This window comes from Manis pentadactyla, chromosome 6, assembly GCF_030020395.1.
Source record: "Manis pentadactyla isolate mManPen7 chromosome 6, mManPen7.hap1, whole genome shotgun sequence".
Classification (NCBI taxonomy): domain Eukaryota; kingdom Metazoa; phylum Chordata; class Mammalia; order Pholidota; family Manidae; genus Manis; species Manis pentadactyla.
Genome location: NC_080024.1, coordinates 106166907 through 106183945, shown reverse-complemented (window position 1 = coordinate 106183945; position 17039 = coordinate 106166907). Strand labels below are relative to the sequence as shown.

Genomic DNA, 17039 nt, shown 5'->3' with positions numbered 1-17039 from the left:
CTGATGATACATATTACAGATTGAGCCCATTTACTTAATATGTAAATAATTCTAATAAAAGGAAAATACCCAACTACTCACAATAAAATTGGGCTAAGGATGTAAACAGGCAGTTCATAGAGAAGGAAATAAAAATGTTGTACCAATTCATTCTTACAGAAAGAAATGGAGAATAAAACCACCCCAGTATACTGTTTTTCAGTTATTTCATTGGCAGTGATCCAAAAGTTTGATAATAAACTATATTGGCAAGACTGTGAGGGAATAGGCACAGCCTCTAGGTGCAGCAGTATTGCAGCATCTAGCAAAATTACACATGCAGAAACCCTGTAACCAAGCAGTTCTGGGAAATCATTCTTCAGATACACTTGCACAAATGGTATATGAAGTATATGCAAAGTTACTGCTTGCCCATTGTTTATAATACCAAAAGCTTGGAAGCAATGTGGGAGAACAAAATAGAGGACTATTAAAATAAGGCATATCCATACAAGGAAATTCCTCATGGCCAAAACAGAAGGTAATGGAGCTCTTTAGGTACTGATATGGAATGATCACTGAAATAAATTATTTAAAATCCAGACATAAACAAGCATATAAAATGTTCTACCATTTGAATAAAAAGGTGGAAGAAGGGAGGACACACATGCATTTGTAAATGCATACAGTGGGAAGATTTTTAAAAACAAAGAAATGGATTACAGAAATCCCTAGGTACTTAAACTCAAAAATCAAATAGACTCAAATAGTGATGGGTTTCAAAGGTACTTTATATAGTGGTTGCTTCTGGAGATGTTGGAAAAGGTGTCAGGGACGGGTAGTCTTTTGAATGTTGTAATCCCTTGTATGTCTTTTGTTTAGCTTCTAAAAACTCTTCATTGAAGTATAATATACAGACATATACCTTTTGCATATATGTGGTGTATTACTATTAAAGGAAAAATAAAATAGATAATGGGGGAATTTAATGAATCCATCCTTTTGGTTAGGGCATGAACAATAGCCAGTTTGGAAAGGATGGCTAGCATGGTTGGTAGGAAAATGGAGATGATTATGGAAGCTATTGAAAGTGTGATGGGAGGAGAGAAAGGATGAACTAGGAAGGGGAATAATACGGGTCCGTGAGGCATGAATGAAATGGGAGCCTTTTTTTAGGGAATGGAAAGGGAATTTTGATCATGTAAGAGGAGAGATTGAGAAGAGGAAGATTGAATCATGGGCATAATTTTATACTGTCAGACCCAGTACATTTTAACTAAAAGTTTACCTCCATAACCAACTTTATTTAGAAAATTTACCTAAGAAATACTACTCCCTCTTCCCCATTTCTGTGTTCCTTCTTTCTGATGGCTCCATATGTTTGAGGTACTAATACTTCTGCTCATTGCATAGAAGTTAAACACTTGGGCTGAGGGTCATAAAGCCTGCTTCAAAATTTAAAAGCTAAAACATTCAGGTGATGTTTGAGAGGACTATTATTTTAGATTTGGCAAAAAGTTTGGACATTAGATTGTTAAAAAAATGAAGTCTGCTTTCTCATAATTCATGGCTGATTTCTGATGAGCATACAAGGTAACAATACCATTGCTGATTTTTCTTTAACTGAAGAATCTCTTAGAGTTCAGGGAAAAAGTACTTAGGAATATACTAAGTTGCATTTGGAGCTGTTTACTTAATAATTTTTAAACTGTGGTATTTAACTCATTGAAGTAAATTATATTCTTTCTGGGTTGCCTTCTTACGAACTGATTTCCTACTTCCCTTCTCATGGGTGTTAGATTTGGTTGGTTGATATTTCACACTTAAGGGCAGTAGTTTTTAACTTTTTTTGAGTCATGGACCCCCACAGAGACTCTTAGTAAAACAATTTTTATGTGGAATATACTATTTTGCATGTGATTTTGGAAGCTTTGTGGTCCTCCTGATGCTCATTCATAGAACTCTACACTAAAAATGTGTATGTGTAAGAACGATGGGCTCACAAGGTAAAGAATTAGCACTGTCCTAATAAGAATCCTGAGCTCTCTCTGGTGCTGTACTTTTCCTGACCGGAAATATTCTCCTGAATATATTTTTAATTTTGTCTCTCAAGATACTAATGTTGGAATGTCAAAGTTTCCAAAGGGCAGTCTGGATATGATTAGGCCCCTCACTAATGAGAGTGGGGACATCTCTCATGTGGGCCACAAGTAGACTGTCTCTTCTAGGCTGCCGTTTACTCTTCCCTTTTGGCTGCTATCCTAAAGTTACAGGCAAGGGCCCAGAGTGGGCAGCAGACAGGCAATCTAGAGTCTAGTCTGCAGACTTTTCAGATTTAGCCAACATGTTTACAATTCTTTTTAATTCTGATACCTTGAGCAGGATCAGATGCTTTCTAGTTTGCCACTAGCCCACCACTCTGTTGTGTGATACCTGGCCGCCTTTGCTCATCCACCCCTCCCTTCAAGACATTTTAGTTTATGGCTTGACTTAGAGATTGGAGGTGTCTGGGCCCATTTATTTCCTTAAGGTGAACTTAGTTGCTCATAGGAATTTTGAGGGTGGCCAGTTGTCCTTCTTTTCCCAAAGTGTGGGGTTTGCTGAGAGGTGGGATTTTTCCTTTATAAAACAGAGACTGTCCCAGGCAAATGGGTGGTTGGGCACCCTTGCAGACATCTTCATGACAAGTGTGTAGAGTGACTTGCCAGGCTGATGTTCCCCATGTATTCATGGGTGAGTACTTTAACTCAGGTGTGCCACATCTTCAAAGCTTACATAGTTATAAAGCTCCTTTAGTAAGTTAGGACAAGTTAGTAACTGATAAAGTCACAGTAAGGCATTTGTTACCAAAAGTTTGAGGACCACAGACTTATATACTTAAATACAGTGTATCAGTTGTGTGATGAAAGCTTTCACATACTTTTTTCAATTTTATTTCTTTGGTATTTCATTTTCCTAGCTAAGTTTTATTTATATACTAGTATTTAATTAGGTACTAGTATAATATAATTATTTAAACTTTCTTTTAAGCTGAAGCATTGGACTTGATTGCACAAGATGAAGAAGAATTTAATAAAGAACATCAGTTTATGCAGGTTTGTATTTTATTGGCATTAACCAAAATTTAAAGTTTTCCCTGTGTTAATTAACTTCAGTATAAGCAAAATGTTCACTTCTCTCTAAATAGATATATAGTTAAGAGAGTTGTATCTTGCTTTTCTCATGTTGAGACAATTTCTTTTCTTCCTTTCATACTCTAAATTACTAATTGAAAAATAACTGGCATACTGAAATAATAAACTCACTTAAAGTCACCTTAATAGACTTCTAAGGTATTTCCATAGTTTTTAACCATATTTTAAAGTGGGGGTAATTCTCTTTGTTTTTATTGAACATGTACTCCTTTCTAAAGATTTATACTACTGTTTGATTAAGCAGTATATTTGTGTGTGTGTGTGTGTGAGAGAGAGAGACAGAGAGAGATCTGGCTCCACCCTTTATTTATTTATTTATTTATTATTAAGGTATTGATATACAATCTTACGAAGGTTTCACATGAGCAAAATTGTGGTTACTACATTCACCTATATTATCAAGTAGCCCCCTATACCCCACCACAGTCACTGTCTATCAGCATAGTAAGATGCCACAGAGTCACTACTTGTCTTCTCTGTGCTACACTGTCTTCCCTATGATCCCACACAGTGTGTGTGCCAGTCATAATGCTCCTCAATCATCCTCTCCCTCCCTCCCCACTCGCCCTCACCAACCCTTCCCCTTTGGTAACCACTAGTCCCTTCTTTGAGTATGTGAGTCTGCTGCTGTTTTGTTCCTTCAGTTTTGCTTCGTTGTTATACTCCACAAATTAGTGAAATCATTTGGTACTTGTCTTCCTCTGCCTGGCTTATTTCACTCAGCATAATATCCTATAGCTCCGTCCATGTTGTTGCAAATGGTAGGATTTGTTTTCTTATGGCTGAATAATCGTCCATTGTGTATTATGTACCACATCTTCTTTATCCATCCATTTACTGATGGACACTTAGGTTGCTTCCGTATCTTGGCTATTGTAAATAGTGCTGCGATAAACATAGGGGTGCATATGTCTTTTGAATCAGGGATCTTGTTTTCTTTGGGTAAATTTCTAGGAGTGGAATTCCTAGGTCAAATGGTATTTCTATTTTTAGTTTTTTGAGGCACCTCCATATTGTAATTAAGCAATATATTAAAACAATGTATATTAGAACTCAAATATTAAAAAAAGGAGTTCCTCATCTTCTGGACTTCATTACCTTTATTAGCTGCTTAAACTTGAGTTTGTCCAAATACTTTAAAAATTGTTTAAATCTTTAAATTTTGCATATTAGAAGAATAGAAAGAAGCTTGCTGGAGTAATAAAATGAAACAATAACTTTCTTCCTAGGAAGACTATATAGATGCCCAGAACACTTCAGTTGCACTAGGTGATACATCCTGGGGAGCTTCAATTAATTACAATTTGTTGAGGAAGTCACTTAGCACATCAGATTTGGACAAAGATGATGCCAGTTATTTGCGCCTATCTTTAGGAGAGTTCTTTGCTCAAAGATCTGAAGCTCTTGGTTGCCTTGGTGGTGGCTACAATGTGAAAAGAGTAAGTATGATATGTGCTTAAAGTGGTTACATTCATTAGCCCTTCTCTTTGGAATGTTATGGTGGCATAGCTAGAGCATAGTATCTTTAAAACAGAGACAGAATAGGGATGTGATAGAATAGTGGTAAAAGCTTAGGTTTTATAGTTGGTCAGACCCTGACTCCAGTCCTAGCTCTGCCTTTTAACTAGTTCTGTGACATGGAGCAATTCCTGTAAGTCCTTGATACCTTAATTTTCCAACTTCTAAAATGGTATGCTATTTCATAGGGTTTTATAAGAATTAAATGTAATGGTATAAATCAAGTATAAAAATCAAATGAATATTCATATTTGAACTGACTGTTTATAGTTCATAATGCATGAGCAAAACCGAAAGCTTCTGTGATGACTGCCCCTGTAATGTTCACCATGTAACTTATTCACTAGGTAAGAATTTGTACTCCATGTAAGAACTTGTTCGTTAAGCTTCAAAAGATTGGAGACTGACGAAAATTAGGCTTGGGGTGGATTAATGATTGTGCATTGAGCATTGACCCCCCTATAGAGAATTTAATTGTTGTCAACAACCATTTGATCAATAAATATGAGAAATGCCCTCACAAAATATATATATATATATATATATATATATATACACGCACTTCCAATTGTAAAATAAATAAGTAACCGGGATGTAATGTATAGCATAAGGAATATAGTCAAAATATTGTAACAACTTGGTATGGTGATAGCTGGTACCTAGAATTATCATGTATATAAATGTTGAATCACTGTGTTGTACACCTGAAACTAATGTAATACTGTGTGTCAACTACCCTTTAATTAAAAAAAAAAAAAAAAAGAATTAAATGTAATGGTGCATGTAAAGCATTTAGCACCAAGTCCAACTTGCAGTAAATATTCAGTATCTGTTAGTTGCTGTTGGTATTGCTCTATCACTGGTTGATGGGAAGAATTCAGAGGTTCATTTCTTTTTTTAACATTTTGTCTAAAAGCTTGTTTTGAAGTATAGGAGTGTTTTGGTTTAATAAGATGTAATACATTAAAAAAATTTTTAATGCAAGTGATAGTGATAAGTCTATGAAGAATGAGGGGGAGGAGCTGCTTTAGCTGTGATGATCAGGGTGACAACTGAGGAGATGGCACTGGGACCTAAATAATGAGGAGGCAGCCACCAAAGTTCTGGAGGAAGAGTGTTCACAGCAAAGGGAGGCCATATGTGAAGGCCAGGAGGTAGGAACTAGAGCTGTGTACTGGAGGACAGAAAGCGAGCCCATAGAGCTAATGGGAATGGGGGTGGGAGGTGGTTTAATGGTAGAGGTAGACAAGGGCCAGATCACAAGGGGTCCTGTAGGACTTGGGATCATTGCAGATGAGCTGGGAAGACATAGTTGGAGGCAGGGGGCAACTTTGTTGTGGTGCCTGGGCCCATGTCCAAGTGTGACGGACAGGATACCACCACATATAAGGAGTCTGGGTGGGAAAGGTTGGGGAACCACAAAGGCAGCAGAGGCTTAGTACTTAGGAAAAAAGGTGGCAAAGGCCAGGATCAATGCTGATAGTACAGAAACAGAAAAATCTGAGGATTCAAGATTTCTTTTAGAGAGAAAGTCAAAAGACTTGTTGATAAATTCCATAGCGGGAGTTAGGGTTACGGAGAGATTGTTTATTAAAACCAATTTCACTAATTTGAAATAATAGCTACGATGTTAGAACTAACAGTTGATTTATAGAACTGACACTGAACTGTGGGTCCTGTTGTATTGAAATAAATCTGTTGGAGAGGTAGGCATTTCTGACTGGATCAATGGGGGTTTGCATCAAGAGAGGAGTAGAAGAGTAACTGAAATCCTTACTAACAGATGAACAAAGAACTGGGTCACTGAAATGCAGACCTATCGTTTGGGATTTCTGTTTTCATATTAGTTATTGCATTCAAGTTGCTGGATTGAGGGGAGAAATTCCCAGGTGAAGATCAGTTGAACATTGAGTGCATTTAAGGAATTCACTTTTCAGGTCTTTCATGTGAAAATTCTATAGGAAAGACAAGTGGGAATCCCTGCACATTAGCAGGGATAAACCTTTCTGAACTTTCATCCAAGTCAGTAGGAATATACCTAATCTTAATACAGATTTTGGGGGATGTATTGTGTAAAATAAAGTAACCTTATGCAGTAAGTTCCAAAAAGGCAGGAAATTTTATCTTTTTTCTTGTCAGTGATGATTATTAACAGTGCCTGACACATAAGGTGCTCAATAATAATTACTGAAGTAAGAAGTCATTTCTGGATTGTTTTAATGTGGATTTCTTAGTAAAGGCAATTTATTTGACAGCATTAGTTCTGATGATAAAAATAGCTAGTAATAAGAGGTAAGAGATTCTATATGAAGTTCATCTCTAGTAATTTAAATTTAAATGAAAAAATCAGAATTATTTTTTTGAAGTCATTTAGCTAGGTTACCAGTATTAAAATATTTCTAGAATTTCTCAAAGCAGTGGAAAATTAAGGAGGTAATTCACCTGTTTGTTTTGTAGCCATCGTTTGGTTATTTTATTAGATCACCAGAGAAGAGAGAACCTGTTGCTTTAATAAGAAAATCTGATGTATCAAGAAGTAATTTTGAAAAAGAAATGGCTCCTCTTAACCATGATCTAGTTCCAGGTAATGGATTAAATAAAGGAGGTTATAGTAATTTTTTTTAACCTGTAATGTGGCTGTATGATCATGTTCTTTATAAGTGAAAATGTATATACCATTTTAATTGTTTTAGTATTAGTTACAGATTTGATTCCTGTATAACCCCACATTGCTCTGAAGTGGAAACAAGTCAACCAAAATCCACCTAACTCGTTTTATAAAATACAAAGTAAATGATAAATAATTTGTTCAAATGGACTAGCCAACTTTAGCCTATTAAACTACTGAGTTAATAAGTTGTAGCTGTTATATTTATTACTTAGGTTTACTTCGTTAAAGAGGTGTTTTGAGATTTGGGCTATGATTGTCTAAATATAAATATCTATAATAAATATTTAAAATCACTCTTTCTTGGTTAACAGGAAATTATCGAATAGCTTCTTTTTGGTAGTACAGTGCAGGGTGCTACATATCATATAAAATTGTTCAGGATATACTCCAGTTCTTGAAGAGCCTGTATTCCAATAGAGGAGTTGGTAGAAAGAGGCTATATGGGTCTAAGTAGTTGATTTCCAATTTTAAAAAAATTTTTTATTAAGGTATTACTGATACACACTCTTATGAAGGTTTCACATAAAAAAACAGTGTGACATTTATCCGTATTATCAAGTCCCCACTCATACCCCAATGCAGTTACTATCCATCAGTGTAGTAAGATGCCACAGATTCACTGTTTGCCTTCTCTGTGATACACTGTTTTCCCCGTGACCCCTGACACCATATGTACTAAACATAATACCCATCAATCCCTTCTCCCTCTCTTCCCACCCGCCCCCCCACACCCCTCCCCTTTGGTAACCACTACTCCCTTCTTGGAGTCTGTGAGTCTGCTGCTATTTTGTTCCTTCACTTTTGCTTCATTGTTATACTCCACAAATGAGGGAAATCATTTGGCACTTGTCTTTCTCTGCCTGGCTTATTTCACTGAGCATAATGTCCTCCAGCTCCATCCATGTTGTTGCCAATGGTAGGATTTGTTTCTTTCTTATGGCTCAATAGTATTCCATTGTGTGTATGTACCACATCTTCTTTACCCATTCATCTACTGAAGGACACTTAGGTTGCTTCCATATCTTGGCTATTGTAAATAGTGCTGCAATAAACAAAGGGGTGCATATGTCTTTTTGAATCTGGGATCCTGTTTTCTTAGGGTAAATTCCTAGGAGTGGAATTCCTGGGTCAAATAGTATTTCTATTTTTAGTTTTTGAGGAACCTCCATACAGCTTTCCACAATGGTTGAACTAGCTTACATTCCCACCAGCAGTTGTAGGAGGGTTGCCCTTTCTCCGCATCCTCGGCAGCATTTGTTATTCTTAGTCTTTTCGATGCTGGCCGTCGTTACTGATGTGAGGTGCTATCACATTGTGGTTTTAATTTGCATTTCCCTGATGATTAGTGATGTGGAGCATCTTTTCATGTGTCTGTTGGTAATGTGAATTTCTTCTTTGGAGAACTGTCTCTTCATATCCTCTGCCCTTTTTTTAATCTGGTTATTTTCTTTTTGTTTGTTGAGACATGTGAGCTCTTTATATATTTTGGATGTTAACCCCTTGTTGGATATGTCATTTACAAATATATTCTCCCATACTGTAGGGTCCCTTTTTGTTCTGTTGATGGTGTCCTTTGCTGTACAGAAACTTTTTAGTTTGATATAGTCCCATGTGTTCATTTTTGCTTTTGTTTCCCTTGCTCGAGGAGATGCGTTCAAGAAGAAGTTGCTCATGCTTATATTCAGGAGATTTTTGCCTATGTTGTGTTCTAAGAGTTTTGTGGTTTCATGACTTATATTCATTTCTTTGATCCATTTTCAGTTTACTTTTGTGTATGGGGTTAAACAATAATCCAGTTTCATTCTCTTGCATGTAGCTGTCCAGTTTTGCCAACACCAGTTGGTGAAGAGGCTGTCATTTCCCCATTGTATGTCCATGGCTCCTTTATTGTATATTAATTGACCCCATATGGTTGGGTTTATATCAGGGCTCTCTAGTCTCTTCCATTGGTCTATGGTTTTGTTCTTATGCCAGTACCAAATTGTCTTGATTACTGTGGCTTTGTAGTAGAGTTTAAAGTCAGGGAGCATTATCCCCCCAGCTTTATTCTTCCTTCTCAGGATTGCTTTGGCTGTTCTGGGTCTTTCGTGGTTCCATATGAATTTTAGAATTATTTGCTCTAGTTCATTGAAGAATGCTGTTGGTATTTTGGTAAGGATTGCATTGAATCTAGATTGCTTTAGACAGGATGGTCATTTTGACAATATTAATTCTTCCTATCCATGAGCACAGGATGTGTTTCCATTTATTAGTTTCTTTAATTTCTCTCATGAATGTCTCGTAGTTTTCAGAGTATAGGTCTTTCATGTCCTTGGTTAGGTTTATTCCTAGGTGTTTTATTCTTTTTGATGCAATTATGAATGGAATTGTTTTCCTGATTTCTCTTTCAGCTAGTTCATTGTTAGTATATAGGAATGCCAGAGATTTCTGTGTATTAATTTTGTATCCTGCAACTTTGCTGAATTCAGATATTAGATCTAGTAGTTTTGGAGTGGATGATTTCCAATTATTGTAAAGGACTCATTTTTTAATTCAGCTTATTTATTTGTGAAATGTTTAAAGCTGAAAAGTATTAAATGAGTTCGTATTTTCAAAGAAGAGATTAAAATCCACAATCTTCTCTAAAGTTTAGACTTTGCAGAATTGAGCCAAATTAACACTGCTATGATCCTTTGTCCTAGTGATTGTACATTTGAACAGTTTTTGTGAGGATATCTGATCCTTAGGGTATAAAGACTTCTTTCTTGGCAGGTAATCATGTTGAGTGGTCCTTATCCCATGACTTGTTTCTGTGAAATAATGTATAGATGAAAGTTGAATAACTGTGTATTTCCTATAGGAGATTTAAAGGCACAACTAAGTGAAGGATCAATTACACTTCAGGCTGAAGAACTGGAGAGCATTTCACAAGCAGATGAAAATGATGTGACATTAGCTGCGAATAAAGGCAAAACAGAGGTATCTTAAAATCTTTTATGAAGGAAAGCAAAACCCATGTTGTTGTGTTCTTCCATAAGATCAAAATAAAGTCACATATGACAAATAAATGAGGTGTAATAGTTGTATTTTTTGAATCAATTTTACTACAGATGTCCTTTACATTTTTTAAAACATTTTTATTAACATATAATAAATATAATAAAACATACAAAAGTTTGTTTAACAAACTTAGAGTCAGTTGAGTTATCAAAACGCATATATACCTGTCAAAAAAAGAGCATTGCCAACAGCCATGCTGTTGGCAGTAGTAAACAGCAGTAGTTACAGTCAAATAGTAGGCTATTAACAGTTAAGTTTTGGGGGAAACAAAACTTAACTGTTTTTGTCCTCCTCCTTTTTTTGTCCTCCTCCTACCTACCACCACTACTGCTTCCTCCTGTCTCACCTCTAATGCTGTATTTTACCTGTTTTTGAACTTTGTACACAAAAAATCATGTAGGATGTATTCTTTTCTTTGATATTTTTCACTTACATTTGCTAGATGCAACTATGTCATTAAATATGTTTGTTATTGTTCTATTATGTGAGTATTCTGCAGTTGATAAATCCATTCTATTGTTGATGGACATTTGGGGTCTATCTTATGTCAGTATGACACTGGTAGAGTAGTTTAGCTTTATAGTAAGTCTTGGTATGTAGTAGCTTAAATCCTCCCCTCTTATTTTTCTTTAAAAGTATCTTTGCTATTCTTGGCCTTTTGCATTTCCATATATATTTTAAAATCAGTTCATCACCTTCCATAAGCTAATCAATCAGCAGCTCTGTTGAGCTTTTAATTGGGGTCACATTTAACCTATAAACAGTAAAATTGATATCTTTATAGTATTAAATCTTTTAATCCGTGAAAATTGCATATCCCTTTGTTTAGTTTTAATTTCTATTTTATGATTTTTTTGGTGTATAAATTTTGTGCAGATTTTCCTACTTTGTGGAAATAGTATTTAAGTATTTCTTCATTTTCCCATTTTTTGTGACTAAACAGACAGACATGTACTCACCATATATCTGTCAACCATGCTTGATTTACTATTAATTCTAATAAATTACCTGTAGATTCTTTGGGTTTTTCAGAGTATTCAGTTGTATCATCTGAGAGTAACAACAGTTATGTTCCTTTGTCTGGCCCTACTTGACTGTACCTTAGAACAGTGTTGAATAGAAGAGATAATGTCAGGTTTTCCTGATGCATTTTCAGGATTTTATCTGAATTCAACGTATGCTGTAGATTTTTATTTTTCATCCGATTTTTAAATTTCCCTTTTCATATTTGTTTGCTAGTTTTGTTTTTAACTTGTAAAGGTTAAAGACAAGGTTGAATCTTGTCAAATGCTTTTTTGCATCTGTCAAGGAAAATATGAACTACTTCTCTTCTTTCGATAGATAATTGGTCAGTTGCATGAAATGGTTTCTGAATATTAAGCTGTTCTTCTACACTTGGAATTAAACCTCACTTGGGTCACGATACATTATCCTTTTTATAGATCACTGGATTCGGTTGTATCTGTCTTTGTAAGATGAATGCCCTTTCTTACAATGCCCTTGTTCGGTTTTGGTATCAAGGTTTTTGGTCTCATTTTTTCTATTTTCTAGAAGAGTTTTTGTAAGATTGCTACTTCAATTGACCCTTGAACAACATGGAGGTTAGGGATGCTGACACCCTGTCCAGTCAAAAATCTGCATATAACTTTTGTTTCCCCCAAAACTTAACTGTTAATAACCTACTATTTGACTGTAACCACTACTCTTTACTACTGTTGACCAAAAAGCCTTACTGATAATATAAATAGTTAACACATATTTCATGTTGCATATAGTATATAGTGTATTCTTACAATAAAGTGAGGGAAAATAAAATGTCTTTTCAAATTGTTGCAAATCTCCAAAAAACTTTCCAGTATACTTTTTTAAAAGAATCTGTGTATAAGTGGATCCACATAGGTCAAAACCATGTTGTTCAAGGACCAACTGTATTTTTCTTTTGATTTTGGTAGAAGATATTGATATTGATGAAATCATCTGATTCTGGAAATTTCTTTAATTCTTTTTTAATTGCAGATTCAATTTCTTTAACACTTATGGTGAGGCTTAAATTTTTTTGTGTCAGTTTTGGTAAATTGCAGTTTTCCAAGAATTGTAATCTTCATCTAAACCTGAAATACATCACCATAATTTTGTCTATAGTATTGTCTTGTGATTATTTAACATGTTAGGTTCTTAAAGGATGTCTTCTTTATTATTTCTAATATTGACTATTCTGCCTTTCTTGGTCAGTCATACCAAGTATTTCTCAATTTTATTAATTTTAAAATCTTATTTATTCTCTGTTTTCTATTTCATACTCTTTGGTCTTTATTTCCTTCCTTCTGCTCTATGGATTTAAATTGTTTTTTAACTTCTTGTGACAAATGCTTAGTTTAACTTTTCTGCCTTTCTGCTCTTCTTTTTTTTTTTTTTTCTTTTAGGAATGTAGTCAATAATGTTATAATACCTCTGTATGATGAGACATAGTAACTGTATTTATTGTGGTGAGCATTTTGTAATATAACTGGTACATCACTATGTTGTACACCTGAAACTGTATGTCAACTATTCTTCAATTAAGAAGTTTTTTTCTTAAATTTAAGTTTCCATGGGTCAGCAGTCTGACACATTTTAGCTGAGTCCTCTGCTCAGGATCTCATAGGCTGAAATGAAGGTATTGATCAGTTGTATTCCCATATGGAGGCTTAATGAGGAGAGGATTCATTTCTGAGTCCCTCAGGTTTTTAACAGCTTTAACTTTTTTGCATTATAGAACTAAATTTGTATTCTCTTGCTAGCTGTCAGTTGAGGATTGCTTTCAACTCAGGGACTCCCCTCTCAGGGCCTTGCCATATGGTTCCCTCCATAGGTTTTCTTACATTTCCATCTTTCTCCCGTTCTGCTCTTATATAAGCATCTGATGGTATGAATTTCACAGAAAGCAGGAATTTTATAGCATCTCATACTTTCTTTTTTTTCATCCTGTCTGTTTTGATGTCATATTTTCATTATCATTCCATTCAATGTATTTTCTAATTTCTCTGGCCCATAGGTTTTTGGAAGTACATTACTTAGCTTCCAAACATTTGGGGATTTTCCAAATTTTAAAATACTTATTCTAGGCCTGTAGTACAGTAATCAGAAAACTTTTGGTTTTAGTCTTTTGAAATTTGTTGAGACATGATATATGGCTCAGCATTCATTCAATTTTTGAAAATGTTTTCTCTGCATGTGGGAGGAATGTTTGTGGTGGGACTGTTGGTTGCCCTCTTGTGTAAATTTCATTTCAGTGAAAATTTTAAATCATGAATGTCAAACTGTGTTAAACTTATTGTGCTTGTTCTTTAAGTTAGTTGTTGAAATCTCACACTATGATTGTGGATTTGTTATTCGTTATGAGTCTATCAATATTTTAAAATTTTGATGCTGTATTTTTAGGTACATACAAATTAGAATTATTCTCTGGTTAATTGATCCTTTTATCATCGTGTGTGACTCCCTTTGTAGTTAGCTTTATGAATTAAGTCTAGTCTGATAGTAACATAACGCCAGCTTTATTTAGTGTTTGCCTGTTATACCTTTTCCTATTATTTTACTTTGAACCTTTCTATATCCTTTTATTTTAGATGTTTCTCTTAAAAGAACATAGAGTTGGATTTTATTTTTCAACCAGTCTCAAAATCTTTTTCTACTTAAGTGTAATGGAATTACCAGTGTATGGGTGTTTGAATCTGCTTTATTGACTTTCTGTTTGTTTCACCTGGACTTTGTTCTTTTTCTTTTATGTATTCTTTTGGGTCATTGAAGTATTTTATATTCTAGTTTTCTCCTTCTGTTAATCTGGTTTTTACATATTCTTTTCCTGTTATTTTAATGATCACTCAGGGTATCATGATATGTCTCCTTCACTTACTAAAGTTTAATAGATAGAGGGCGGAGCCAACATGGCGGCGTGAGTAGGACAGTGGGAATCTCCTCCCAAAAACATATATACTTTTGAAAATACAACAAACACAACTAGCCCTAAAAGAGAGACCAGAAGACGCAGGACAGTGGCCAGACTGCAGCTACACCAGCGAGAACCCAGCGACTGGTGAAAGGGGTAAGATACAAGCCCCGGCCCGGCGGGACCCGAGCGCCCCTCCCCCCAGCTCCCGGCGGGAGAACAATAGGCAGAGCGGGAGGGAGACGGAGCCCAGGACTGCCGAACACCCAGCCCCAGCCATCCGGGCCAGAGCGCAGACACAGTACATGCCCAGGGGGCCCTGGATACTGAGGGAACAGGGAGTAAGACCTCTGAGCGGGTGCTGAAGCTGATGCCCCTGTGACAAAGAAAAGCGGGGGCTTTTTGAAAGTCTTAAAGGGACAGGGACTTAACAGCTTGACGGAAACAACCCAGGTCACAGTACAGCAGCTGGAAATTACAGGGAAAACCGGGTGCACTAACCCCCTGGGCAACAGCTCTGAGACCCCTCACGGAGGCAAACAGTCAAGCAGCCCCCCCATCCATTACCCCACCGGGCGCTGCGAAAGCAGAGAAGCAGCCTGAGACAAATTCCGCCCACAGAAAGGGAAATTTCTCCCTTCCGGCCAGGCAAGACACAAAGACCCACTCTACACGCAATTACCCAACACAAGCCACTAGGGGTCGCAGTTGTCCCAGTAAAGAAAGGCCAGTAGCAAGTGAAAATTTTGGCCCTCCCAGCTGACAGTCAATAGCACCTGTCAACATGAAAAGGCAAAAAAATATGATCCAGACAAGACTAACCCAGACAGCTTCAGCATCTGCTACATCTTCCCCTGAGAAGGAATCTGGGGAGATAGATTTAGCCAGTCTACCTGAAAAAGAATTCAAAACAAAAGTCATAACCATGCTGATGGACTTGCAGAGAAATATGCAAGAACTAAGGAAGGAGAATTCAGAAATAAAACAAGCTCCGGAAGGACTTCAAAACAGAATGGACGAGATGCAAGAGACCATTAATGGACTAGAAAACAGAGAACAGGAACGCAGAGAAGCTGATGCAGAGAGAGATAAAAGGATCTCCAGGAATGAAAGAATTTTAAGAGAGCTGAGTGATCAATCTAAAAGGAATAATATAAGAATCATAGGCATTCCAGAAGAAGTAGAGAGAGAAAAGGGGATAGAAAATGTCTTTGAAGAAATAATTGCTGAAAATTTCCCCAAACTAGGGGAAGAAATGGCCTCTCAGACCACAGAGGTACACAGAACTCCCATGACAAGGGATCCAAGGAGGGCAACACCAAGACACATAATAATTAAAATGGCAAAGATCAAAGACAAGGACAAAGTATTACAAGCAGCCAGAGAGAAAAAAAAGGTTACCTACAAAGGAAAACCCATCAGGCTATCATCAGACTTCTCAACAAAAACCCTACAGGCCAGAAGAGAATGGCATGATATACTTAATGCAATGAAACAGAAGGGCCTCGAACCAAGACTACTGTATCCAGCACGAATATCATTTAAATATGAAGGAGGGATTAAACAATTCCCAGACAAGCAAAAGTTGAGGGAATTTGCCTCCCACAAACCACCTCTACAGGGCATCCTACAGGGACTGCTCTAGATGGGAGCACTCCTAAAAAGAGCACACAACAAAACACCCAACATATGAAGAAGGGAGGAGGAGGAATAAGAAGGGAGAGAAATAAAGAATCATCAGATTGTGTTTATAATAGCTCAACAAGCGAGTTAAGTTAGACAGTAAGACAGTAAAGAAGCTAACCCTAAACCTTTGGTAACCACAAACTTAAAGCCTGCAATGGCAATAAATTCATACCTTTCAATAATCACCCTAAATGTAAATGGACTGAATGCACCAATCAAAAGACACAGAGTAATAGAATGGATAAAAAAGCAAGATCCATCCATATGCTGCTTACAAGAGACTCACCTCAAACCCAAAGACGCGCACAGACTTAAAGTCAAGGGATGGAAAAAGATATTTCAAGCAAACAACAGAGAGAAGAAAGCAGGTGTTGCAATTCTGGTATCAGACAAAACAGACTTCAAAATAAAGAAAGTAACAAAAGACAAAGAAGGACATTACATAATGATAAAGGGCTCAGTCCATCAAGAGGATATAACCATTATAAATATATATGCACCCAATACAGGAGCACCAACATACCTGAAACAAATATTAACAGAACTAAAGGAGGAAATAGAATGCAATGCATTCATTCTAGGAGACTAAAGTTTAATAAAAATTCAGCTTTTTGGGTTTTTTGCTATTCTACCTCTTAGCATTACAAGGTTCTTAAAACATTCAGTGTATTCCACTTTAGTCTTATAAGCTACTATTTTTTTATACCTTAATTCTCTATTTAAACCCCACAGGACATTGTGATGATGATGATTATAGTGATTACTATTATTAATACAGTCAGTATGCTTCTCTGACCTTTCATCTGAGATTAATTTCCTTTTGCTTGAAAAATACTCCTAACTGCTTCTTTTAAAAAGGGTTTGCTGATCATAAATTCTGTTTTTTGTGCCTCTAAAAATATCTTCTTCATCTTCATTCTTGAAGTATATTTTTTGTGTGATACTGACTTCCATATTACAAACAACTTTTAGCAATTTCTATATATTATTTCACATTATGATATTTTAAAAGTTGCTGTCAGTC

At 36.1% G+C, this 17039-nt stretch overlaps 1 protein-coding gene across 6 annotated transcripts in view; it reads left to right on the top strand.

Moving 5' to 3' along the window:
* CEP192 (centrosomal protein 192) overlaps positions 1-17039 on the top strand; it is a 178204-nt gene that overhangs the window by 53433 nt on the left and 107732 nt on the right. For all 6 annotated transcript variants that reach the window (XR_005027146.2, XR_008998291.1, XM_036897239.2 and 3 more), the window contains exons 12-15: positions 3010-3074; positions 4403-4612; positions 7149-7275; positions 10202-10320. Coding sequence is in view for 4 of the 6 variants with exons in the window: in XM_036897239.2 (XP_036753134.2) it covers positions 3010-3074; positions 4403-4612; positions 7149-7275; positions 10202-10320 (521 nt within the window). In the remaining 2 variants the exon portion in view is untranslated. The remainder of the gene's footprint in view (positions 1-3009; positions 3075-4402; positions 4613-7148; positions 7276-10201; positions 10321-17039) is intronic.